General features: G+C 39.5%; 1 protein-coding gene across 5 annotated transcripts in view; it reads right to left on the reverse strand.

The window, feature by feature from the left end:
• The window catches only part of LOC139739542 (diacylglycerol kinase beta-like), a 165725-nt gene that overhangs the window by 12122 nt on the left and 127037 nt on the right, over positions 1-26566 (reverse strand). For 3 of the 5 annotated variants that reach the window (XM_071650145.1, XM_071650142.1, XM_071650141.1), the window contains 5 exons: positions 26143-26259; positions 22831-22929; positions 4156-4218; positions 2302-2427; positions 747-895 (listed from right to left, as the gene is read on the reverse strand). In XM_071650145.1, coding sequence (XP_071506246.1) covers positions 747-895; positions 2302-2427; positions 4156-4218; positions 22831-22929; positions 26143-26259 — 554 coding nt within the window. The remainder of the gene's footprint in view (positions 1-746; positions 896-2301; positions 2428-4155; positions 4219-22830; positions 22930-26142; positions 26260-26566) is intronic. The other 2 variants (XM_071650144.1, XM_071650143.1) reach the window with 1 other exon arrangement.

Consider the following 26566-nt stretch of genomic DNA (forward strand, 5'->3'; position numbering starts at 1 on the left):
TGATTATTGTTTTCGTAATGCAAGTCCAGCACAATCACCACAGACTTGGTGGAGGTGTGAAGATAACACTAGTGTTGGGGATTGATAATCATGACCTCTATCACCTATCATTGGTGCTGGAGCTCAATTTATAATGCCATTGTACAGGAGATAACACCAGCACCACCACTAGCACAAAATTTGAAATCACCCATTGTGGCACTTGGAGAGTGTATTTTAAAAAAAGAAGGGGACTATACATAAATGTATACTCATCTCAGGAATAGATCTTTGCTGTGTTTCTGTTTCTCTATAAAGATGCATCCAACAAGTCCCAGGAACCTTCTGTCTGTGATTTGATGCTATATTTGTTTATCATATTTCTTACAGGTAGCCTCTCTAATGTCAGTCCTTTGTTGTTCAGATAGAATTGATTGTTTTACGATTGCAGAGTGTCTATAAACAACCTCTTCCTTACTGAATCTGTGATTGTGATGATCCTTCATTGGCAACACATTTCAGAAGATAAAACTTCATATTCTCTCTCAAATTAGCAGTTTTCTGCATTTTTTTTCCTGATTTGAGCAGGCTTAGTGAATAAATCCACCAGTCCCATCTAATTCATTCATCAGTTTCATCTAGTATTTCTCCGACATCGCATTTGCAGTAAAATCAAGAGTTGCTAATGGCATGGTGACAAGATGATATTTTCTGCAGTGAAATTCCCCCCAAGAGTTGATGGGTTGAAATGTCCCTCTTTGTCTCACCCTGGCATGGGGCCACCTTTGCTCAGGTCATACACCTGCCGCGGGTTCAGGAGGTACTGGAACTTTCTCATGATGCGCTCCCCTTGCCTCCCGCCACTCTTGGGATTGACGAAGACCACCAGTGGATGGGTGCCGGGAAGCGGCGTGATCTGGTCGCAGGAGAAGAGAAGTGGAAGTAGAAGTCATAGAATGATAGAATATCTCTTATAGCAACAAGAAATGTTTACTGGTGGAGGCAAAATTCACATCACGTGAGGTTTTGTTGTGTTTTATGCTATTGTGTCAATAATTCTAAAAGTATCTGCCTATCTGCAATCATTTTGAGATAACTTTCACTGGGCACTGATTCATTTTCATGTCAAAAACTTATATAACGATTGTTTGCACGTCATTAACCATTGAGAACCATGTCTTTCAAGAGGGAGGGAGTGATGTACTTACTACACAGGTTTCCCCTTCAAATATCATGAACTCTAGAGGTCTTCTCCCTCTCCTCTTTGCTTCATGTCCTGTCCTACATTTTGTTTTTACCATGTCATCTTCTTTGGGTGTTTGTCCCTGGTAAGCAGGGTTGGCAGGGAATGACAATTGGTACCTTCACAGTGTCAAGTGCAACTAGAAATGTCGCTACAGCGACTGGTTATACCCCCGCCAAACAACATTTCATAAGCTTTGGTCAAAACAACATTTCATAAGCTTTGGTCAAAAAACTGAGGAAGTAGTTAAATCCGCAAGATCTTTCCTTGATTTTCTGCCATTAATATGCGGTTACCATGGCAACGTACTTTCGGGTACTGTCGAAAAATGCGTCTTGCACATCTACAACCAAAGGCACACATCTGTACCAAGTTTCATGGAAATTGGGCAAAAACTGAGGAAGTAGTTTGCAACACAAAATTTTCCATCATTTTGGCTCATAATATGTGAGCTGTTACCATGGCAACATACTTTTTGTCACTGTCAAGAAATGTGTCATGCTGACCTATATCCTAAGACAAACATTCAATATGAATTCCATGAGAATTGGAAGAACACTGATGAAGCAGTTTTGCCATGAAGCATTTTGCCCTATATTTTACCAATAACATGCCGTTACCATGGCAACGCACTTTTTGCCACTGCGGAAATATGTGTCTTGCACATTAACATATTCAGATGAACATCTGTACCTAATTTCATAAAAATTGAGCAAAAACTGTGGGAGGAGTTCGCGACGCAAGATTTGCACCCATTTTTTGCCCATAATATGCCGTTACCATGGCAACGTACTTTTGGGTACTGTCAAAAAATACGTCTTGCACATCTACAACCCACGGCACACATCTGTGCCAAGTTTTATGGGAATCGGTTGAAAACTGAGGAAGTAGTTCGCGACGCAAGATTTGCAACGGACTGACCGCCAGACCGCCCGACCGTCCGCTGATTCCTATATACCCCCTTCAAACTTCATTTGGCGGGGGTATAAAAATTGGAAAATATCAGCACCATGCCTTGAAGGGCGTTTAAGGTTTACGCAAGTTAAGTGTTTCCAACCTCATCATGTCAGTGACGATACCTGTAACCCTTGACCTTCTATTGACATGGAGTCTGTCCTGCACACCCCCTTTCGCTGGGGTCCGCCCCCATCTGATACATCCTCCGATGCGTTGCTGTCCTTTGGTGTCAGTGTACTCCTTCTCTCCTGGAAAGACAAATGCAAAACAAGGACCTCAGAATCCTGGTAGTGTTTCATCAACCAATCAAGGATGCTTCTATTTCCACATGATGCAGACTTAAAGGTATTAGTACTGGATGAGTCAGAAATGTAAAAACAAAACCAAAAGAAACAAAAAAAGTGTCTAAGATGAGATGTGAGTCACAAAATGCTAGAGTTTGGAAAAGGGAAAGCTCAACAATCCAACTCAAGGATGCATACATCCTCAGGAAAAAAACATGGCATAACACAACATCACATCTCCCACAATCTCCCGTCTCCCAAAGTTTTCACGTAAGAGGTTTCTTGTGCCAGTTTACCTTGACAGATTCCTCTTGGCAACTGACAGGTGTGTGGATTAAAGATGCACACAGAACATATTCTTTTACACCTCTGGTTTGTTTTTTATGCATCCAATCTTTTTTTTTTCAGGAAGCAACATCTCGTTTTTCGTCAGACAGATAATTGTGCTAGAGAAATAAAATGACAAACAAATTGCAAGGGATGGTGAACTTTAAACCTTTGTCAGCAGGTGAAGGTCTATGTATCACAGCATGTAATCAGTGACAGGGACATATTTGGCTCAATGTCAAATCCTTTTTGACATCCTATTTATGTCAAACTCATTCATATGCACTGTGGCACCTTCTCTTTGGCACTATACTGATAGTAAACTCTTTGTATGCCTACTTAAAATTCAAACCAGTGAATAATTAGACCACAGCCCTTTCTCTCAATTTTTGACCATCTCTACTGATCACATTTGCATTACCCTTGGTATGTAAAACAGAGCATTAGTCTCCATAGTTTACAAAGGGAAATGATACAACCATTCACAACAATGGTTGGAGAAAGTCACCACCACATATTAATTTTCTAGTTTTGGTGCATTCAATTTTCCAGTCCCTAAGCTAATTTCTAATGACGGATCCCATAAGCAGGCTTTGACTACATAATGAGATAATGGGTCATTATTCATCACATTACAAACTTCCTCTTTGCAAATGTATCTGAATAATGTCTTGACTGGCAGCAAGTATTGTAACTCTTCCATTTATAGCCTACTATGGTTGGTCCTCCATCCTAACTTCTACATAACTGTGCAATGACTTTGAACATCTAGTTTGCTGTGCGGTGTATATGACATCAATAAATCCTACACTCTGTGCACATACTTCCTTATGATGCTACAAGAAATAGGATTTTGACCCTGTAAACCAAGAAGGTCATTTGCTCAATCACCAGGACATGGAGGATGCACTCTTCTAGCTGGTGGTTAGGAATTACAATCTTTTGAGATGCTTCTTGTCTATCTTTATCAGTTCCATACAATTTTTATTTTTTAAGTTATCATGAAGGTATCATAGTGATAAATGTCAACATTTCACTCTTAAAACCTAGGGGGAATAAAGACAACAAATGTATCATCTACAATACATTTGTGTCACTTCTCCCTTGTTTCGAGAATCAAATTACTAAGTATAATCTTTATAACCACTCCTAGTTCCCAAATCTACCATATTTATGGTCATACATACATGTAGCTTAATATATCCACTCTCTTTCTTCAATGGGCTAAGAATAATTCTACGGCATGAAAGTAGAAAAGAATGTAGAAACTTCAGAAGGTCCCACACAAAATGAGTTCCATCTTTTAACAGGTTTCAACTGGTGCACCCTGTAACACCTCTCACCAACGGCAGACTCAAATCTTACCTCAATCCCTGTTGAAGGTTGCGGTTTGCCATGCAATGATTTTCTGACGGAATTCACTCTCCCCTGATATTGTGGATGGAGGAGGAGGTGGTGGAGGGGGATGGGGAGGATGGATAGATGGAATGAGAGATAAGGCAGGCAAGTGGATGGACAGATGGTGGAATGAAATTGAAGGTGAGGGCGCCATCACAGGCAATCATCCAATGGGCAGGCAATCAAATATGCAACAAGTTGCCAGACGTGGAAGGGGAGGGAACGTAACAGCAGTTAAGAATACGGGCAAATAAGGCAAGGTATGGTGGTAGTTATCAGAAGCAAAGGTGTGGTTTATGAGGGATTTTCAATGCCCCAGGAGGCCAAAAATAATAAGGATTCCCAAAACATGGCATTGTATTGATTGAATCAAAATTGAATAAATGCATAAAACATTTGAAGAAAACCAAAAATTGTACCCACCATAAACGTTAACATTATCATAATTTTGCGGAAGAGAAGAAAAGATGTTGTATAACATTAAAACAAACAAGAATATTTGAAAGACATTTGAAATATTTCATTCATGAAAAAAAAGGTATTGCATTACAGCCATGTGCATGTTATTTATTTGTTTATTTATTTATTCATTTTTATTTAATTTAATTAATTTATTTATTGCCATTAATACCATGGAAAGGAAGTATATGGAGATGGAGGTAGGGTCAGTTTGTTGTTCAGTTGGATTTTGTTTTTGTTTTGTTTTTGTTTTTTTTTTTGGGGGGGGAGGATGTCACATCAAGGTGAAAGGGTGGGTGAATGGCAGGTGAATGGGTGGAGATGTAACAAAAATGAGAAAAAGAGAGAAAGGAGAAACAGATCAAAATCAAATCATAACATAAATTGAGTGACAAAACTTGGTGGTACACAAAGGAGAAGTTCAACCCAAACAAGAAATCACTCTCTCAACACCAGTGAGGTCTATGAAACAGAGTAGCAGAAAAGAGCCATTTTTTGTTGGTTTGTTTTTAATTCAAAGCCATACGCATTGTGATGATAATGACTAGTTGAAGGTCACTAATCATCCAATAAAGAGTGACTTTTCTTTCTCTCTGATCTGCTGGTTTTCGTTAACATTGCCCGAGAGTTTGCCAAGAAGTACAAAGAAGATTTCTTTAGACTTTCTTGCCAGGGTAACTTCACCTTTGATATAAAACTTATGTATGTGGATATTTCTGCAGTGGAAGACATGCACAAAGTTTGTGAAATTGATTGAGTAGGTGGTTAGGGGAAACAGGGGAAGCAGCTAGAGAGAGGTTTCTTGGCCACTACCAAGTGTTCTAGACACATTCAACCCTCTTCAATCTTCCCATATATATATGCACATCAACATTCAGAGTGAGTCCTCCTGTAGAGTCAGAGGAAACTACGTTGACGATAATGTTGATGATGCCTTTTGTGCAACATTCCTGAACAGTGTGAACAGATACAATGTATCTTCATGGGAAAGGTTGGAAACATTTTCTGGGAGCCCAGCACTCCAAGCCTTCCTTTTTGCCATATATATACACATCAATATTCAAAGTGAGTCCTCCTGTAGAGTCAAAAGAAACTATGACGATGATGTTGATGCCTTTCGTGCAACTTTCCTGAACAGTGTGAACAGATATCCTCATAAGAAAGGTTTGGACTGACATTTTGTGGGAGCCCAGCACTCCCAAGCCTTCCTTTTTGAAGATATCTTTCTTTTTGTCCAGACCTAGTGAGAAGCTGAATTACACAATGAAGAATCAATTTCTCAACAGAACTGCCTACTTATGTTTCATTTTATCGTTGAGACAACATGTACATGAACTGTACAAAGTAATCATCTTTTGAAATGATGAATGCAATCTACTAACAAACGTTTGCTTTATCTGCCGGAATATACATGACGATGTATATCAAAATCTCTGCCCTACTCATGAGATATTCTCTCCTTTACTGATAACATATTTTCACCAACTTTGTAATCGAAAGACAGCGGCACGTTCAGCCAATACATACTATGCGAAGAGAACCTCCCGACTTCTGTTCGTCCATCTCCATGCACTGATAACCAGATAATGGGCAAGCTGCATGCCAACACTTTAGTGAAGACCTTCCCATAGCCTACAGTGAATAAAACTTTGTGTACCCTATTCATACCAGTGGTTATCAACAGGATGCGGCTGGCGCCCATACAAGTGCACTCAACTAGCATAAAGCCCTTAATCTCCTTGTATACATCCCATTCCTACAGTACAACATGTGAATAGTATACTATTGATCCCAACTATAATAATTCCTCATTGTAGCTGTATTCCACTGTACTCTGTGCCTCACGTAGCACACCATTAATAATACTCATCCACCACAAAGCACTAGCTTTTCTGAGTCAGAATATCCCCATAGAAGGTCCATCATAAAAGTGTTGCTATGAATTGTCAAAAAGCCTGTGATAATATGTTTTCAACACGCCACCACCATTAAAGAGAAAGTCTGAAGTGAGCCAAATCTCTTTTACTGACTCTTCTCAAAGACAAATGCTCTCAATGTGTACTGGTGGGACAAATTTGGCACTAAAAAGAAGTTTACACTTGGCAGTATCTGCCATGGTTGGATCAGAAGGAGTCAGAAAAAGTGGGTTAATGTGACAAGATATAAACACTTCCTTACTCTGTAACTTCCCTTTGATGAGAGCACACTGGTAATTCAACATGAAAGCTGCCTGTGCATTCACAGAATTCGACTAGCCAAGCTCTTAAAGGTATAGAGTTACGCTCTTCTTGAGAAAAAAAAATTCTCCATATTCATGTTGGCTTTACTATGAAGGGAAAAGTCTAACACAGAATAGTCAATGTTTCATTTAAATCAACCCAACCCCCCTAAAAAAGGAGGAAAGCATAGAACTTCAAAATGTTTCCACAGTTCTGTTTGTTCGATTTTTACCTCATCCATTTCTCAAAGTTATCTCAAACATGGAGAAGAGTTTCCCTTTAAAGACTGAATCCTCATCACCCCCTTCCCTTTATTCATGGTTTCTGGCATTCAACAAGTTCTCTCGATCAGGACAAAATTCTTGGAACTCCCAGATATTTTGTCCACACTGCACAGAAAAGCTTCTGTGGCTGCTAAATGTCTGTAACCCTCTGGAAGCAAAAGATAAGGGAGAATCCAACCCATTCCACAAATGATCTAATCAGTAATTTTCAGGTATCTTAGACAGGCTACTTTAGCTTCAATAAACACTGACATTACAATTACCTTCTGAATGACTTCCCATTCTTTTCAGAATGTACCTTCCAAATATCTTTCTCTGCATTTTCACTGTGTATTGACCCTGTAATCTTGTTGCGCTCATCTTCCCTGGAACTGCACATTAGTTGGTATCATCTATTATGAAACCACATCCCCCCAGTGGTTTGAATTATGTCACTTTAGACTGGTAAATTGGGTAAACTTTTAGCTGGGGACATACAATGTAAGACACAGAATATTAATAGCTTTCACCGACGCTATGCAATCAATTCATCACCTCAACTAATTTGCATACGAAATATGACAGATAAATGATTGATACTAATATATTAATTTCGTGAAATGACAAGAATATTTACATCTCCATATCTTCCTAATTTCACTAACTGATTTCGGCCAAACTTTTGTAATCCGTTAGCTTAGCATCACTCTTGCCATTAATTAAAGTCAACCTACCATGAGTGGAATTTCAAAGGAAGCCTACATGCAAACATGCAGCAATATTAGTAAGAAAAATCAGTGAAGTTTGAGGAAAATCAGATGATTAATTTTTAAGTTGTGAATTTTCAATGTTTCAGTGCCATTATCTCTGGATAAGAAGACTCGTTTAGTTCATGGGTCATGTATGGGCAATGATAATCATAAAGAAAATATAAAGAAAATTCAACATATTTTCACTTTTCTAGCATAATGAAAGAGAACTTGACTTACCTCTTTCAGAAAGTAGGGAAATGATATTACCTTTGGCATATCTTAAACAAGTCAATGCAATGTGAACGTTTCATGAAAAAAGAAATGTTGTGGGATTCTCCTCAGATTTGATCTATATTGTTGTCCATACATGACATCATGAACTAAAGTAGTCTTCTCATCCAGCCATAATGGTACCAAAACTTTTAACAATTCATAACTTTTAAATTGACTGTCTGACTTTCCTCAAACTTTGCCAATGTATTCTACTAATATTGCTGCTTTCACCCAATCCACATTTATATTTGGGCTTAGGTTTCCCTCAAGTGTTCCATAAACCCAGAAGAAACTGCTAGTGAATGGAGGCTAATCACTATGTCAAAGATCATAGAACTTTCATGGAGTGATTTGCAATGGGAACGAGGTTAAGTTTTTAAAAACATCCTTGAAAGATATGAACAACCTCCATTCATATTCAATAATCATGTGCATTCTTTCACTTTTCACAGAATCTTGTCAATGCTGTTGGAGGAAAGGTTTTTTTAAGAGTGTTTTTGTGGAAACCATATCCTGGATGGAGCCATAGGGTCTTACACACATTGTACACAGATGAGATATACGTTTTGTAGATAGCTTGTGATGCAATGCTGTCAACTATCATTGTGAAAGCTAGCACGCCAATTGAAGGATGGCCAACCTCAGCAGATCAAAAAAACAAACAAATATACACAAAAAAAAACCCCACCCAACAAAAACAGAACAAAACAATAGAAAAAGAACAGCAACAAAAAAAAATACAAGCACACACACACACACACACACACACACACACACACACACACACACACAGACACACAAACTAAAACTTAGAAACAAAAAATACTTAAAGGCAAGATCATATCTTTGCAAATATATGGGAACATTGCATATAATCATGCAAGCTAAATTAAAGTTTAGAAAAAAGATCACCTCCAAAAACATTTTCTCTAACATTTGTTGAGCAAGAACATCCTAGATATCCTAAGACACCCTACAGTAAATTTTTTTACACACAGTGGTGTTTCCCTTTAACTGGCTCATGTTGCTGTACCCTGAAATGATTGAATGAATGATTATCTTCCTCATGATAATCCTTCTACATCCGTGCTAACTGAGGGCTGATAGATACAAGGCGAGCAATATCTTATCCCAATTTGACCTTCACTATCCGACACACATATCCTGTTTTTGTTATTTGTGGCACAGATTAGATTTCATCACACTGAATGGGATAAGGCACCTTCTGACTTTTTTCCCTTTTTGCATCTTTGCCAAGGAGAGGTGTACATGCAGCCAGCTCTATGGAACAGAGCTTGCAAAAGTTACTTTCCAGAGTTAATAGCACAGTGCAAATAAACTAATAAAGGAACTCTATCAAATGGTCTGTCTGATGCAGGTGTTGTAATAAATAGCAATTACATATGCAGTATACTGAAAATAAAATACTCTGGATTAAAAAAAAAAAATCATCACTACAGTACAATAGTTAAGGTTAAGACAGTGGTCCTTAACATTGAGGATAAGCTAACTTTGAGGATAAGCTCTATGGGTCATTGAGTATCACGGTCAATTTTATTACGAAATCAGTCATTTTGTAATGAACTTGACTGTGCAACACTTGGAGCCCCATATAGCTTATCCTTGAAGTTAAGGATCACCATCTGAACGTGACTATTGAGAAAGTTTGGTGATGCAAAGAATGGATGATTTTACATCTGTGTCAAAGTTCATCATGACTGGGAAGGAAAACTGCATTATGAAGAATGTAGTCTCCATTCATAAACATACACAATTGTTGCATTATCTAAAAAAAAAATTGTGTAGAATTTAATGTATTACAGAGAGATAAGAAAATCTGGATAGTAAAAGGCAGCCAGTCCACCATGTATTTGTCTATCAAGCATCAGGCAGTATATGATTTGGTGGATCTAATAAGAACCTGAAATTGCAAATTGCACCTCATTTGTATTCATAGTGCAATAAACTACCATTTGTATACTATTAATTCCTGTCATTCTGACCTTGCCTATACAGTGGCAATGAAGTGGCAATTGAGTGGCAATGAATCCATGTAATAAATCCATGAGTTCATCAGGATCGACTCCAGAGACACCAACTTTGGTTCTATCTTTCAAATGATGATTGAAAATGTGGTAGAATATCAGTCAAATAGAGAAGAGAAATGGAATATGGACGAAAGCAGAAGGCCATGGGTGTAGACATGCTTGGTTTTTTTTTCTCCCCTTCTCTCCAAATTGAAAATAGTGTGACTCTCCAATTTGTCTTATAAATGTGTCGTGTATCAATTTGTTACAGGAGAAATATGTCTGTAAGGATCAGGATTCTGATTGAAAACTACTTCATAGTTTAAAATTTTTTTTAAAATGCAAACACTGAAAGTAATGCAAGAAATATGAAAGAATTTCATGTCTGTATGTATCTAATGTTATTCACTGAGTGATGTTTGTAATCATTATGCCCTTTATGTTTCTCCTTTATGTTTTAAGGCATCAATTAAGGTTTTCCTTTTTTCTATTTGGTATAAAAGGACAGTCAAATTTAAAAACCTTATATATTATTCATTCTATAACTTCTTATGTAGTGATCATTGCATGATGATGCACTAATTCACTGCAATGCTTGGAAACAAAAGTATGGTAACACAAAATCACTCTGAAAATATATACAACCATTTACCCTAAGAATAATGATGGAAAATCACACAAATATAGAACCAGCACACACAATGAACAACATAAACATTTATATGACTTCCAGGATGCTGCACATTTTGCCCGGAGTACTCCTTGTACAAATTCTCAGGTCAAATTTCACCTCGGTTTCTTCTATGTAGTAAAGAAAGCACTGGCCACTTAAAGGGATGGTACAGTATTGGTGGAGATGAGAATTTGGCTTTTAACTTTTTGTGAGATACCAAGAAAACACTTATGATATAGTACAGACCATACCATTTTAAGAGGAATTCAAAATTATTTGATGAAAATCGAGTTTGGAATGACTGAAACATCCAAAAACAAAGTAAAACAAAGCGATCGTAATAAAGTGTGGGTCCCACACTTTATTAGAATCGCTCTTTTTGGATATCTCAGCCATTTCCAAACCAATTTTCACCAAATAAACGTTGAATTCCTCATAGAATTACATGCTCTTTCATATTTGATAAGAGGTTTCTCATTATCTCACCCAAAAAAATGTTAGAAACCTGAAATTAGAACTCAACCAAAACTATACGATCCCTTTAATGTACCTCAGCACATCCAGATGCCTCCCCTCCCCTCCCCCCCAAAAAATGAAAAACAAAAGGAGAGAAAGTCAAAAAGTCATACAGCGGATTATATGGAGGAAGAGAGATCTAAAAGAAGTGATACTATACAAGGTAGGAGTAAATCCGAACTATGTATGACTGATGAAAACTATATGCACTGTATAAACTCAGTGTGTTTGAGGACAAAAAATCCATATCTTTGAAACTGTCTCTTTTATGGGGGCATGGGCATATACGCCATTCACTTATTTGATTAGCCTTTCTGCATTTCAAAGTCGATGACTCCTAGTTATTTACTAGTGAGGCACCCCCTCCTCGACGTTTTGCGCGATGTGTCGCTAGCGCGAAAAGCTAACACCGCGACGTTTTGTGACTTTTTCTTTTGAGTCTCCCGCATCTTTTGACACCAAATTTGCAATGCCCGGGTGCGCGGTTCCGAAGTTGCGCATAAATATGTACTTGCATGTCAGACCAAAAAGTGCTCAAAAACGTGAATTTGTGTGCGATTTCAATAATGCAAACTGTGCTTACAGGCAAATTTCATAAAAGCATGATTATTTTGGGGTTTTATTGATTAAAATCAATTAATAACATATTTTCTTGTTCAGAACAATGTCACGGAAAAGTTTCATCGAAAAAACAATGAAAAACATAAAGTCGAAAAAACAAAAAAATAAATAAGAAATTCAAAAAAACAATAAAATACTTACGAAATTTTTTCAGATGGCACAATTCTTGCTCTTATATTTGCTCAGGACACTAAAAACAATATTTACACAAAAAACATGCCCATTTTGAGCTCTATTTTATGATTTATACCAAATTGTCTGATTTCAAGCATCGTTATGCATAAATTAGCATAATTAAGCATAAATGATAATTTCTTTAAAATTTAATTTCATGGTACTTAAGATTACATCATAGGCAATGTGTGTGCGAATTTTTGTCGCGATCGCGCGGTCGACGGCCGAGATCTGGGGGGGGGGGGGGGGCCTCGCAGGCCCCCACCCCCGGCTCTATGATCTACCTAAATAGCCTGGCCTAGTTAGGGTTAATTGATCCTGAGCAAAAAACATTTCTCTAAAAGTAATCCACATCCAATGACATTGCCTTTGTTGATGGGTCTGTTATGAACCCATACCCTTTCTGCTGGTATACCCATCAACAAGCAGCCAAGAAAAGAGTGCAGGAGAGACAAAAAGGGCACATAACTCCACAAAACTTTAATAATTGGGAAACCACAATGGCAAAAACATTCCACGTTGATAGCACAAGGCACAGACTTACCACAATGTTATCAAGGCAGGAGTTGAGAGCTAAGTGAGGAGCCAGCGGTACGGCTGACACACTCCATCGACACTGGCTCCTACCGCTCCGATCCGTTTGCATCTCTTCTCCCTGACTCTCCATTGCTACACTGCCACCAACAACCATAGTGCAACTTCCAACAGTGGAAAAAAAGTATATATACCAGTATATATATCCTCACGCCACAAGAAAAAATGTCTCAAATGAAAGGCAATGGTGAGCCAAAGTTCCTGGAAATATCTGATATTTTTGAAGGATGAGTGCCCGTTTTCACCTAAATACCCCTATATGGCAAGGAAGTACGTATGTATATGGGGAGAGACCGTGTGCAACAGCAAGTCCTCATGCTCCAGATAAAGTCTTTTAGAGGTGCATGGGGGTTCCCAACGGATTGGGCTAGTGCAACCTGTCAAGTTGGCTGTTTTAACTACACTTTGCTATCAAAGTGATGGCAATATCTTTCCTTCTCGTCCGCCGGCTGCCTGATATTCCAAAGTCCATCAAGGTTGATGAGTTCCACGTTGTCCATTGTGGGTGCTACTTTTGATGTCAGCAAGTGCGAGTAGGAAAGTGTTGATTACCCACACACAAAATGTAACAGTCCAGCCCAGTGGCTGCTAAATGGGGAAACAATGCAAGCAATCTATTTATAGGGGTGGGTAATATTCCAGAGGTATATTGCACATCTCTCTCTCTCTCTCTCTCTCTTTCTGCCTCTGAATGCTGCCAGCAGAGAGTATTTCCGAAGCCTCAAGAGTAAAAATGTTTTGCTTTGTCACTGGAAACGATATATGTATTAGTGGCCAAATAAGTCACCAGAAACGTCACGTGGTTTGATGAATTGGCAAAACCCAACAACAATTACAACAGCGAAAGGCAACAGGACATACAACACGGCAGTCTAACCCACTATACCCTGTTACTCCCACTCACATCGGATTTCATCATATTCAGCAAGGGCTTAATTGCCAACCGTCATCTGTAGCGAAATGACAAACTTTCAGGTGACAAAGTTAATACATCAAATACTGCTTTCAGCTGAAATACTTGCAAATAAAACGGATAGTTCTTGTGTGTGTCTCCCAGAGAGCTAATAGAATGCTCGTTTCTTTTTAACCCCCCCCCCCCCCCAATAAAAAATAGACAAAGGGGTCTGATTAGGATCGAGTGAAGAGAATATGCTGCACTGTCTGTTGCAGAGGATAGCATGCATTTCCTGTTGCCGGTCTCCATGTTGACTTCTCTGTGATGGGAGAGGAAACTGGTATTGGTGCTTCCACTATGTGCATCCTGCGACTTACTCCGTAGTCTCGGCTCCAAACCCTACACTGCCCCTGCGATAAATATACCACGTTGAGGGGTTTCAGACCACAAATACCTCATGTTTGTAGTGATGTTTCGGTAATGCGATTCAAATAGTGTTTAAAGTAATGGCATCTTCACACAGTAAAATGGATCCCCTTGCAGACTGCTTACCGCGACTAACCGCATTCCATTTGACAGTGGGTACGTCTCAAACTTCAAGGCTAGCTTCCAATCAGCACTCTAACTTTTAATACAACCACAGGGAAGGGTACGTAGGTATATACACGTACCGTGGCGGAAATGAATTTATAAACCAAACCACATTCCATCCTTCTCATCAATCATATTTTAGAGGTCATAGCTGTTCAGAAGGCAGACCAACCAAGAATAGAGCGAGATGAGATTAGGAACCCCCTCTGGACTATATATGGCACAGAAGTTGTTGGGAATCGCAATTCAAATGCACTCTCAGACACACAATTAACAGTAACTTGATTTACGGCAATGAAACATGTTTCAAAACATGTTCTTCAACAAGTTTACAGCCTGTCTTTTGAATATGCAACCACCCCCCCCCCCCCCCCACAAAAAAAGAAGAAGATAATTTTGGCATTTAGGGCAATCTTCCATCACATGTTTCAGTTTCATATCTATTCATTAACCCCGGCTTGGTATCAAGCAGACAGAAATGTTTTCATATTGAATTTTCTGATCTTTTTTCTTTACCTTTTCTCAAAAAACATTAAAACCTACTCTTGGAAAACATAGATCACTGACCACCAGTGGTGTAAATTGATGACTCAAGCTGCCAGCATATGTTACAACTTTCTAAACAGTGGAATGAATTCATATCAACATTTCTAGTGTCATGCAGGTTTGAGTGCAGATTTGACTTTGTGGTCCTCAAGGTCAAAGGACCACTGCCACTGCATCCAAAGAAATTAAGGGCAAATTTTGAATACTTTATTCTACTGCTACTCTCTTTTTCTTTTGGTTTTTTCCAGTTTGAGCTGAAAATTGATGACTACCTCTTCTGATACCAACATACTTTCTTGTGAAATGAATGTGTACCTATACCACTATGAAAACATTGCATGTGTAGGAACCAGATGTGGCCAGTTATGAAATCTATGGTCACTGCTATAAGCTTGATTTCTATTGGCTCACATAGGATAGCATCCATTGTGCATGCACTAAGCCCTGCAACCCCCCCCCCCCCCATATTCCATCAATTAGAATTAAAGGACTTCCTGATTTTCCTCAGATTAAAAAAAAATAATAATAATCTTATTTTATTTGCTAGTGTAAAAGGTATATCTGTGTGAGAGCAAACATACATAATGGCCAAAGTATGTCTGCCATAGACATAAAAGCAGGTATATACATGAAAGGGTGGGGCAAGGTATATTTAAGTTGTATACAATACACACACATGTTAACCCTTTCAAGATATGTTTACTTGAACTTTAATCATGATCTCCCTTTTATTTGAGTACACACCTTAAAAGAAAACCCATCACATGCGACAAGTCTGTGAGCCAGAAATGGGCAAAATAGATTTGACCAAAAGAAGCAGAATTTGTTTTTCTTTCCATTGTACTTGTCATTCTTTCAGTGTGGCTTCCGTGTGCATTCATTAAACAAATATGAGCTATACCATTCGGCTGAAGAAAGAGAAAGAGAACATTGTGAAATATAGCTCCCTGCATGCCGAGTCATTTCCATCACAGAGTGTGCATATGATAAAATTGTAGCACAGATGGTGCATACCTGAAGTTGTGACAAATATCCTGAATATGGTTATAGACATGATGAACAGTCACAATGTTCCTCACTACCACAATTATGATATTTCTCTTTCTCTTTTAGTAACTGCTGCCACATACATTGTATGGTATGCACCCACGAGCCAATTACTTCCTACAAACATTACAACAACAACAAAAAAAAAACAACCCAAGAATATGAAAATAGAATGTGAGAGAAAAGAAAAAATACCTTACCATATTTGTAGAAACTTATCTCAAAATCCAATATTTGCAGACCTTTAATTTCTGGACATTCAATTCCCACTGGTTCCACGATACAACAGAGGCTACATACAACACTGTATTCAAATAACTTAAAAAAAGACCCTATCTACTCTCTAATTTACAGTACAAACTGGTCCCCACCTTCTAAAATTGCCAATACCATGGATGTATTCTCAAGATATGCGCATTGTAAAATGTAACTTCTCATTCAATTTCTGGAAAGACCAGACTGATAAATAAAACACTGTCCCTTCATGCTGAAATGCTATACCAAGATTCCAAATTATAGCATACCGTCCCTGAGAGTCATTTAGTTGTTAGCCATTCATCGCTATGAAAGCCAGTTCTAAATAACCTCATGCAGCCTGAATACCTGTAAACACACTCATTCCTAACCATGCTTGTACCCGGTTCCAACCCACTGCCAAAACCCTAGCGCTAATGGTATTTTGCCTTGTTGGAGCACTAAGTTGTAACAAAAGACAGTGACATCATCACCTCGGTACTCTATGAAAGTGATGGCATGAAAAGAAAAGTGCATATCTCCCTGGGTGAAGAAATATTTAAAGTGTACAAATGCCAGCTAAAAGGCAACCAAATTTCAGGCACTCTTGCCACAATTTCATGATAAACCATGGTCTCTGTACTGTATTGTAGAGTACTTACCCACATGACTCTTGGAGATACAGATGCAAAGTTTTAGTCTCACAAATGAAAATTGACAGTTCTGACCATCAAAAAAAAGTCTTGTTGTTGTTGGCAGATCACTGCATGGCCATGTGCATGAAAGGTTCTCATTCTTCCATTATATATACACAGTTTCCAAGAACGGGTCAGCAAAAGACTTGTAAACTAATTGCACATCACAATAGTGGCTTCATAATAATGAGAAGGATTCCCTCTTTTTTTCCTCTAGCTGCTCATCAATGGATTCTCTTAAAAAAATGTCATCAGAGTGGAAGACCGATAAAAAAAAGAAGAGGAGGATACCCTCCACATTTCCTACACTGTTGAGGAGGTGGCATACGTCAGATAATTTGTCCTGTATTAAGTACTCCAGACGATGACTGTGAAGACTCCAAGAATGATTTGATTCTGCTCACACTGAGCGGCAAACGAAGATTTCTCTTGGGCTTGTTAGCCGACCAGCAATCAGGAACACGGGCTGCCAAAAAACAAGCTGATGACTCCGCGGAGACAAACATCTTTGGGGATGTTGTTTGAGTCAAAGAGCATGTTTACAGTATGGGCCATTCGTCCAGCAGCAGCAAGAACTGAAATTATTGACACAGGATCAGAGTGGCATAGCAGCGTCATCTTCCATCCTTATCTGCCTGATCTCAGTGACGTCTCTATGCTTCTATTAAATGTTTTGCAGTAAACAAGTTTTTTTGCTCCTTTCATGTTCATACAACAAGACTCAAACCACTGTGAGCTCCTAAGTAGTGCTTAAGTTGCGAAATAAACTATGGCACTGTATCCGATATACCACTTTGGGGGATTCCCTCATATAAGGACTCTGTACGATGTCAAGAGAGGATCCTATATTTCAGTGTGGTCAGCGTAGTGCTACTGGACCACGAGAATGCCCACTCACAAGGTGTACAGAGTTTGGCTGACCTAAATACAAGGGAAAAGGAGGATTTGCGGACATGGTTGAGTAGATTTAGGCACAAGCCTTTGTATGAGTCGTCCGCTCAACAGACGTGAAGTATACGTCAAAGGTATTCAACAAAGGCAAGCATTTGCGTCACTTGTGCAATTAATCCCCTCCACAACAACACAAAAAATGGACCCCTACAATCAACACCTTACATCTTTTCACGCACTTAAAAAAACCCCCCAAACACCACAAGGATGTAAGCACTGAATTTTGACACAGGAACTGTGTACTTCGCTACAACTTTCAGAGCAAAGAAAAAGGGAGAAATGATTCTTTGGTTTGTACATTGGTCAAAGAAGCTGGCTTGAGACATGGAGAGAGATATATTGGTATGCCAACAATGCATGAAAACTACTGCTCTCCAGTGAAAGATTGTTATTCAGTAACAAGTAAGTCACACATGAAATGAGAACATTAAGCAAAATGGATTTAAAACTGGCATGATATTGATAAAGAGAACAAGATATGGATATATCATGTAAAGAAAGAGTATAAACTTCATCTCTTAGTCATGTAGAAGCCTTGTCTTCAACAAATAAAACCAGATTTCTACCTTCAAATATATTAGGCAATGATTCATTAGACTAAACATGTTACCTATAGTGCTCTCATATTCATCATTTATATTTTAATTGAGACCAGCATACTTGTGCCCATCATGACTTGTTACCCAAGGAACCAAAGGTAATTAGCACACCAAAAACTATGACACCATCAGTAGCGTCTCGGTGGAATCAACACAACAAAAATAATACAGGAAACGTGCTTTCAAATCTGCTCCACAAGTCTCAACTTTCCACAGTGCACTAGGGATTGCACGACCCCCGACTCGGTAGTTTCATTGAGCATATATCAGATTCTCTCGTTTCTCTCAAGAAAATGAAAAAAAACTAAAAGAAAAAGACAAAGCAGTGTGAAAGCAAGTGTCATCTGAGGTCAAATTTTCACTGGGTTACTGCTCATCTAAGATCAAAGACTGAAGGTGAAGCAAATCCCTGCATTAGCAAGATCTGCACGATGCCAATGTTCACACATAAAAGCCAGGTAGGTGCAAACAAGAATTTTTCATCAGGGAGATACCATTGTGCCAGGGCCAGGGCATTTTCCAAAGTCAAAAGTCAAAAGTCAAAAGTGGGGGGGGGGGGGGGGACCCACTTCCGGGTTTCATGAGCTAACAAGTAAAAGAAAAAAAAAGAAGAAAAAAAGCCTTCAGCGCAACTTCTGGTGCCACTTCCAGGTTTCCTCAGCTGAGAAGCAAAACAAAAAAGGTCTTCATCTCATCTTTCTTCTCCTTCCACTTCCAGGTTTCTTCAGCTGACCAGCTAAAAAAAAAGAAAAAAAAAGATAAGGTCTTCAGCACAAAAACTTAACCTTACTGTGCTCACACTTTAAGGTCTCCATCTATTTCTTTCTAGTGCCACTTACGCACTTACGGGTAAAAAAAGGTGGGGGCCCAAAGTGGTGACACCTTAAGTATTCCTTTGTACGGTGAAAAAAAAAAAGTGTGTGGGGGAGGGGGGTGAGCCCCCCCTCCCCCCCTCCCCCCTCCCCCCCCCCCCCCCCCCTCCCCCCTCCCCCCGGCCCATTCCGCCGGCCATGTGTGCTACATGTATATATTAACAGGCATCAATAACTCCCAATTCAGAGGCATTTTCAGTCTTTTGTCAGAACGTAAAAACAAGAAAAAAAGTAGAAAAAAAAAATCATGGGCAACAGAAGAGTAATACCACCACAATGACTTTCTGTAGGAATCACTCTGATTTGATACGTGTCCACAGAGGAATTAACTATTGATTCACCTCTATTCATATTCTGCATTCACGAATATCAATTAAACTAATACCCCTAACGAGGAGCAAATCACATCACCATCACATTGTGGCCATGTGACATGCACTCATTGCGGCCATGTGATATGCACTCATTGCATGGCATCAATCATGTGGGTCAAAGAAGTCATTACTTTTAACAGGAAGCTGTGCCTTGTATCAACTAGTGGGGGGGGGGGTGGTTGCAATATCACCAAGGCAATGGGTCAGTACAAGATTATGAAGCTAAGGAGTAATTGTAAAGGAAGCCATTCCTTCAATATCCGTCATTTCTGCACAAGTATGGCTTTCTTTATTTTGATGTGACAGAGATGAAGACAATTAGATTTTGCTTACTTGATTACCACCACATGCCTTTCTTACTTCTGTCACATGACTTCGTAGTCACAGCTGCTATTAAAGTAAAAGAATATACCATGAAAGTGAGCACATGCACCACCAGATAACGGTATACAAATGACGCACAGGTCTGAGTGTGTCAGTCGGAATTGTGTGCATAAGGTAACAATGGAATGCTTAACCCACGAGGCGAAGCCGAGAGGGTTTAGGCTAAATTCCATAGTTACCGCATGCACACTATATTCCGACTGACGCACGAAAAGACATGTGCGTCATCTGATATATAGAATGGGTAATTTTCTCGTCAAAAACCCATTTTTCTATCGTGTTACCCGATGACAAAATTACTGGATGCATTTCCTTTTGGCTTGCCGTAAAGGAGCATGCATCAGTTTTTACTGGACGCACGGCCAGCCATGCATCAGTATTTACTGGACGCATGGCCAACCTGAGTGCGCGAACGCTTGCTTAGTGCGCAAACATTTGTTACAAGTATGCGTACTCTTGCTACAAGTGTGCGATAACATGTTTACCACTGTGACTCAGCGTATGTAGCGTGCGGCCAGTAAAAATCAACACATAGCTCTCGACCAATCAGATCGCAGGATTCTCGCTACCCATTCTATAAAAACCCTTGTTTCAACTAAGCAGTGAATTCTACAATCCATGGCACATGGCAGCCAGTTGTTTTTTTTTTTGTGTGTGTGTGGGGGGGGGATGAGACTTCAGTTTGGTTTTGATTACAGGAAATTTTAGATATGAACTAAGTATACTTGTATGCAAACTTCAGAAACCAAGTTACTTGGTGAAGGAAACTCCTTTCACAAAGAAAACTTTCAAAACGATCACATCCAGACATTACCACTACATCAATTCCTGTGAAACATATCAATCCCAAATGCTAATATCACAGGGAATGTACGATTGCCATCATCACATACTGTGATATCACGCATGCTTGATCAGAGAAAATAAAACACAAAAATTTCTGATTCTGTCGGTACCGGCTCCTTTATCCAGTACGGAAAAATGGTATTAATGTGAGGGGCTTTGGTGTTGTATGAAGTATGATCTTCAACTAGTTAATCCCGTGAGAATGATTCCACTTGAATTTACAGCAAATACAGAGCCCAGCTCAAAAACACTTGGGGTTACTCTTTCTAAATGACACTTCTTTTCCCACGAATGCATAAGAAACATAAAATTGACTCCAAAGAATTCTTGTGTTGTCAAAACAAAACAATCTTCCTGATGTTTGCAGAGGCATAAACAGAAAGTGAAAAAAATCTTTGCCACAAGGTTTTTAAATAGCAATCACAACCTGTCATACTAGTCTTTATTATCTTTTAAAATGAATTATTTTTTTCTTGGCAAGTCATAATTTATGAAGTTGGAATACTGACAAGACTAGTGGGGCCATCCAAACGTCCTTGTTACAGACAGTATATCATCATGAACAAAACCACTTAGTGGTCATGTGACTTAAATAATGAAACTGTAAACTACTTCACAAACAATACATACTTATGAATGAGGAACAATGTGGCTTTGCCCAAAGCAAAGTGCCTTATACTGTATGTGCTAAAGGGCACCATGACTAAGTGCTATAAAGCCACTCTGTGCAAATCAATGTGTACAGATTGTATTGCAGAATCCTTTTAATCAATGTAGATGCCATTCCTTTATATACAGGACAGCACAACTCTGAACCAAAAGTTGCTGCATATTCTTTCTTGGTTCTGTATGATCTTCCCTTTATATTTGAAACATTTGTGCAAAAGATTACTTCACCTAATTATCTGTCCAACATGTGGTCCCCTATACTTTCTTACAACATGCAAATACATGATGAAAAACATTTCGTAACTAAAACAATGCTAGATGTTTTTCAGAATATGGCTAACAGCTTCCTCTTCAGTGGAAATGAAAAGACCTCACAGTTCTTGGAGAAGAAGAAAAAATTCATCAGCGACGTAAACTTGTATTTCAAACATTACTTCTAAAATTTATAACATGCCCTTGGAATGGATTCTTGCTCTCGTCTTCTCACTGTCCCTATCGTCGATCTGCGCCTCAGAATCAGCTGGACCTCCTGGACTTCTGGTCCATTTGAAAGTTAGTAATTTACTGGGACCAACAGAAACTGTCCCGCTCTAACATCTCAACTGGTGGGGGGTCAAGTTCCCACCCAACAGTGAAGTGAAAGCTTTTGAAAGGTTAGATTGTGCAAACTATCAGTGCCTGGCACGCTTCCCTCATTACAGCCTTTTCTCCCCCCTAGCTTCCTTCAAGCTGTGAGGAGCTGAAGCAGGTTGGGGATGCTGGGAAGCCACTCGACTGTCAGAGGAGGGAGAAGAATGCCAGATAATATTGGTGGTGCACACTGGAGAACTAGCAAGCACAGAAGAGAGTGGAGGTAAAGGGAGGGAAGAGGGAGGCGTAAGAAGGGGGTGAAGACGGAGGGGAATATACCAGTAGCAAAGATGGGAGAACTAGCAGAGATAAGACAGAGGGGAGAGGGGAGGGGGAAAAAGAGGAGGAGGGTAATAATACTGGTGGCAAAAGACGAGAGAAATACCAGGCAAGAACAAAAATGAAGGAAAGAGGAAGAAGCTGCTTGCAAAATACCAGCAGCAAAGATCAGAGATCTTGCAAAGAGAGGAGAAGCTGGAGGGAGGCAAAGGAAAGAAGGGTGGAAGAGGGAGGAAGGGTGGTAGAGGGAAGAAGACAGGGATAGTACTGGTAGTGAAGATGGAAGAACTAGCAGAGAAGAACATGGGGCGAGAAGGTAGTGGTGGAGGAGAAGGAGGAAGATGAGGAGGAGAAGGAGTAGGAGAAGGAGGAAGATGAGGAGGAAGAGGAGGAGGAGGAAGAGGAAGAAGAGGAAGAAGAACAAACAGGTACAACAACAAAATCCAGGCAAGTACTTACCAGGACAGCGGGGCAGATAGCTGTTGGAGGTAGAATGTGGTCCCTGAACTCCCCCATGTTACACTCAGGCTTGACGTGTGAGGCACACTTGTTGTGGAGCTACATCACAACATGGAGGAAAAGAGAGGGAAAAAAAGTGGGAGACAAGACTCATACTATTCAAATTCAAATTCAAAGGTTTTATTTTCACTTCTTTCAACAGAATGTACAAAAAATATAGATTCGACATGCGTTTTTGAAGGAATGATACATAGATAGCAAAGAATAACATTTGTCAATAATCATTACAAAATTAGGCATTTTTCATACAGACATATTTATACATTCTGCGAAAAAATTGGAGGTACCCACTCAAAAGACTATGCTTGTACAACGTGGGCACCTCACAGGAAGAAACTAGAAATATCACGTAAGGTGATTAATACCCCCGCCCCGTGACGACAGTCTTACCCAAGGAATGATCTTTCCTTGATCTTCTGCCATTTAAATGCCATTACCATGGCAACGCAGCTTCCAACACGTCCGAAAAATATGTCTTGCACATCTTCCCACCAAGACTATTGTGTGTGCCACATTTCATAAGCTTTTGTCAAAAACTGAGGAAGTAGTTCAATCCACAAGATCTTTCCTTGATCTTCCACCATTAATATGCTGTTACCATGGCAATGCAGCTTCCGACATGTCCAAAAAATATGTCTTGCACATCTTCCCACCAAGACCAATGTGTGTGCCACATTTCATGAGCTTCAGTCGAATACAGAGGAAGCAGTTCAATCCGCAAGATCTTTCCTTGATCTTCTGCCATTTATATGTCGTTACCATGGCAACGCAGCTTCCGACACGTCCGAAAAATATGTCTTCCACATCTTCCCACCAAGATCAAGGTGTGTGCCACATTTCATAAGCTTTGGTCAAAAAACTGAGGAAGTAGTTAAATCCGCAAGATCTTTCCTTGATCTTCTGCCATTAATATGCCGTTACCATGGCAACGTACTTTCGGGTACTGTCGAAAAATGCGTCTTGCACATCTACAACCAAAGGCACACATCTGTACCAAGTTTCATGGAAATTGGGCAAAAACTGAGGAAGTAGTTTGCAACACAAAATTTTCCATCATTTTGGCTCATAATATGTGAGCTGTTACCATGGCAACATACTTTTTGTCACTGTCAAGAAATGTGTCATGCTGACCTATATCCTAAGACAAACACTCAATATGAATTCCATGAGAATTGGAAGAACACTGATGAAGCAGTTTTGCCATGAAGCATTTTGCCCTACCAAAATACGTCTTGCACATCTACAACCCAAGGCACACATCTGTGCCAAGTTTTATGGGAATCGGTTGAAAACTGAGGAAGTAGTTTGCGACGCAAGATTTGCAACGGACCGACCGCCCGACCGACCACCCGCCCGACCGCCCGACCGCCCGACCGACCGCCCGACCGCCCGACCGACCGTCCGCTGATTCCTATATACCCCCTTCAAACTTCGTTTGGCGGGGGTATAAAAAAGGGTGAAAACTTAACTACAAGTGTGCGGGATGAAAAAAGAAGTGGAAAAGGGGAAAGGGAAGAAGCAGAAATACAAGTAAAGAGACGAGACAACTAAGAACAACTATGATGTGATTCTTGAGAGAACTTCACAGCATGCAAGTCCACATCATCCTAGATGAGAGTTTCATCTCTCTGCCATATCATCAAATCTTGCGTGGGACAAGCTTAAGACTTAGTTGATGCGGCTGACACAAAATGGGCATTTTGTGGCATCCTAGCCCTCTCTTTTGCCAATGTCAAGCTCAAGCTCAAGATCCAATTCAATATGGTTTGACTTTTATGGCACGATAATGCAGTCCACGCTGAGAGAGTTACAGACAGTGATTTGAGATACTTAGATCTGACTGGATGATTACCAACCTTTTCATGGAAATACACTCATATGATGAAAGCCAACAAAATACTCTTGTCATTCTCTACTTTGGGTTTACCAAGACAATGGTAAATTGTTAATAACAAATTATGACATATCTAAAATGTTCTCACTTTCTTTTTGTTGACCCCCCCCCCCCCCCCGCCCCGAACAATGAAACCTCAAAGAATAACTTATTCTGAGTGATTATTTTACCACATCGATTACAAGGTACATGAAAAACATATGCCTATCATCAACACATCAGTTTAATTTCATGGTTTTTACATACCTATTTAGTAAATAAATTATTACCTCACCAATGGTGGCATAGTTACAAATGGTAGAGGTGATCAACAACAACAAACAAATAAAACAAACAAAACAAAACAAACATAAAGACAAAATATTAAAAGTTTGCATTTTTTAACCTTTGTATCTTTGCCATATCTAATTTCTATTGCAAAGCGTTTCATCAGCAGCAGACTTCCTGGTATTCTCATTGCTGTTTGTTACCTGCTTCATGAGCTCTTCCTCTTTAATGCTTTCATAAGATTAAAAAAAAAATATGATAACCCCTCCTTTCAATAAAGTACAAAATAAAACAAAAAACAAAATGAAATCCCAACCATATTCCACTGGATATATTTCTTCTCCATCACAGGGAGTTTCCCTAATTAACAAGAAAATCTTTTGGAGTAACTCTAATAACTTCAAGGATCTATGTCTTCCTTCTCCATCCCCCCCCCCCACACACACACATACAGCATTGCTCAAAGGAAAGGCGGAAGTGGGAGGTGAGGAGAGAGAGGAAGAAAGAGAGTTGTTGTTTTGAAACTTGGTCCAACTGAGAGCTCAAGTTGTATTTCTTCAAAGAATTATGTCTCTGGTGTGTGAAAACAAAACAGACTTCAATGACAAAGGACTTGCCATATAGACTCTTAGCCAGACGGAACTTTTGATATCCATGCCTATAAAGCCTGCTTGACATTTTTGCTGTGGTTGACAGGGACAAAGCATATCATATTTCCTGTCATTACCCATTATATTTATTAATTTTTTTTTTTTTTTTTTTTTTTTTTGGGGGGGGGGGGGGTTGCATATTCCCCTTTTCCCTTTCTGTGCTACAATGTCATACCCAAGCAATGCTACTTTGATAAAGGATTCAAACTTGCCATAAAGTCAAACATCATTCCTTTTTATTTTGCCAATCCTCTGATAGGTAATGGTAATTTCAATGGTAAAAAAACAATACACAGAAGCAAGTTTTCCCCACACAGATATGGCTTAATCCTGAAATTATTGTGGTGCCCTCCATTCTGGGGGACACATGCCCCCCCCCCCCAAAAAAAAAGTGGGGCACCTCTACCAATTTTCCCCGTCAGCCCTTATGCAAACACTCACCGTGATCTTGCACCAACGGCAGTGAAGGCCAGTGACGCCGTTGTAGCTCTTGATGGACTTCTTGCACTTGTCGCACTTGCCTGGACAGTTGCCCTCCACCCAGTGGTGGTTCATTATCTAGAGGGTCATCGGCCGCGGACCAGCACATGTGAGGAGGGAGATGGGCAGGGAAATTTTAGTGAGATAAATACACATATATACTCTGTGGGAAGTAATGTGATGACCATGCTCCATACCCAACCACACAACAGACACAGATATAGACACACATATATAGACACAAACTCTACACTTCCACATATAGCATGTGTGCAGGTGCACAAATTTCACTGAGAACCTTCTATTATAGGGCTGCTTCAGAATTAAAAACATACTTATGCACAGTAAGAAAATACATCACATACAAAACTTGACTAAAAAAAAA

Source organism: Diadema antillarum, unplaced genomic scaffold, assembly GCF_040938485.1.
Source record: "Diadema antillarum isolate AM-2024a unplaced genomic scaffold, OU_Dant_1.0 seq00000804_RagTag, whole genome shotgun sequence".
NCBI lineage: Eukaryota > Metazoa > Echinodermata > Echinoidea > Diadematoida > Diadematidae > Diadema > Diadema antillarum.